The sequence below is a fragment of the Austrofundulus limnaeus genome, unplaced genomic scaffold, assembly GCF_001266775.1.
Source record: "Austrofundulus limnaeus strain Quisiro unplaced genomic scaffold, Austrofundulus_limnaeus-1.0 Scaffold1370, whole genome shotgun sequence".
Taxonomy (NCBI): domain Eukaryota; kingdom Metazoa; phylum Chordata; class Actinopteri; order Cyprinodontiformes; family Rivulidae; genus Austrofundulus; species Austrofundulus limnaeus.
Window position 1 is genome coordinate 19,375 of NW_013953772.1, and position 2,027 is coordinate 21,401.

Below are 2,027 nucleotides of genomic sequence, written 5' to 3' on the forward strand. Positions count from 1 at the left end.
GAAATAAGCTTTTTGATTGATTGAATAATAAAAAACCTAAATCACCTTCATACTGCTGCACCAAATGCTAGTTTTAAACCTATTTGCTTCAGCTGAATACTTAAAATAATCTAAGTTAAAGCCATTATTTGTTAACTAATGTTGACAAGCTCTCTTGATTTAAGAAATGGAGATGGTTACATAGACTTGGATGAGTTGAAAGGCATGCTGGAGTCCACCGGAGAGCCCATCACTGAAGACGACATCGAGGAGCTGATGAAAGATGGAGACAAAAACAACGATGGCAAAATAGACTATGATGGTATGGCAACTACACATAATGATGCAAAACAATAGATTATCACCCTAAACTTGTGTTTCTTTTACATCTTTAGACAGGAGCAGCCATTTCTTAGCTGAACAGTGATCATCTTTCAAACAACAAATTGAGTAATGTGTTGAAATGTCCTGGTAAACACTAAGGGCCACAGAGCAAAAAAAATGCTTTTCCTGAATTCTGAGTTCAGGGCCCATATTTATCAAATTTCTTAGATTTACTCTTAAGAATGATGCTAAGAATGGACTTAAGAGTAAATAATTTTTTTAGTTAAAAGCTGAGAGTAAAAGTCGGTGATCAGGAGTCTCAGTCTTACTTGATTTGATTTGATTTTATTTATTTATTTAACAGGAAATTACTAAAAATCNCCATGAAATGTCTGACTTTAAGTGAAGTGTAGGAGTAATTCTTCAGTGTCAGTCTTAGAGCTGATTTGCGACACTTGGCTGTGCGGTTAGGTTACAGTTAGGAAGAACCACCTTCTTTTGGTTGTGATCATACTGTGTTGCTAATGACTTGAACAGATATAAACCTGAGTAAATGATCCCTACTTAAACATAAAGTGTACAAGCTTATTATAAAGTGCTTGAACCTCTGAAGCATGTACGTTCCATTAGTGGAACTTCTGCAGAACATCTGCACAGCGTGTTGGAGGAAATTGTGACAGTGGCAGCAGTCACACTGACGCACAGCATCAACCTGTGAACAGATCTACAACACACTGATGGGAGTCAGGAGTAATTTTAGGAAAACTTACCAACAGCTTCGWGCTTTGAGATGCCAGTGCAGAGTTTAGAACATGCTCAAAAKTTTCACCGTATGTGGAACTGTYACTGCTCAGTTTTMCACRTGTTCCAGGTCTGTTAAATCTATGTAACACATGTTACATGTTGCTCATGCGTGGACATTTGTCAGGAAGAAGCTGGGTAATTATGAATTAGACACATAACTTCTATCCAAATGTGTGGGTGTGTCCCTCGATGATTGACCTGTCAACATATCAGGGAAGATGTCCGAGAGTGGAGCTCATAACAAACTATATACTGTATTTGTGAAACTTAGTTTAAAAAAGTGGAGTAAATTTCCCACCTCTTCCAGTCCTACTTTCCTGCTGCAGACGCTGCTCACATTTTKTCTTCCCTCATGGCCGACAGTTCAGATCCCCTCGCGCCGAGGGGATCTGGCTTTTTTTTTTTTTTTGTGAAAATTATGGATTTTTGAGGGTTAAGATACAGATACAGGGGTTGGTACAAATGGTATGAAAATGTTTTTAATGCCAAAATACCCTAAATGTTTCTACTATAGGTATAAAGATCAGTTTTTATCCCCCTGTTTTTCATTAACTGTCTATTAAAAAGACCAGTTCTCATGAGACAGTGTCCTCTAAAAGTGTCCTGGTTCTGGTCAGGTGTAAACTGAAGTTAGATTAATGATAGGGCTAAGAAGAAACTGGAATGGGTTTGTTTCATGKGTCTGATTAAACTAACCTGTGGTCCAGTGATGTAAATGTATTGTTTGTTGTTTCTCACAGAGTTTCTGGAGTTCATGAAAGGTGTTGAATGAATTCCACTGGAGGGTTTCACTTTGCAATGCCACCAAAGTCCATTCCTGAAGAAATGTCTCCACCATTTTTGTACAAGTACCTTCATTTCTGATAATTATGAACAAGATGTTATGTGAATAAACTGAATATGAATAAAGGTACTTCTAA

The 2,027-nt window shown here is 37.5% G+C and overlaps 1 protein-coding gene across 1 annotated transcript in view; it reads left to right on the forward strand.

The window, feature by feature from the left end:
• Positions 1-2,027, forward strand: part of LOC106535138 (troponin C, slow skeletal and cardiac muscles) — a 14,044-nt gene extending 12,017 nt beyond the window's left edge. The window contains exons 5-6 of the mRNA XM_014032056.1: positions 165-301; positions 1,848-2,027. Of these exons, the coding sequence (XP_013887510.1) occupies positions 165-301; positions 1,848-1,879 (169 nt within the window). The 3' untranslated portion in view covers positions 1,880-2,027. The remainder of the gene's footprint in view (positions 1-164; positions 302-1,847) is intronic.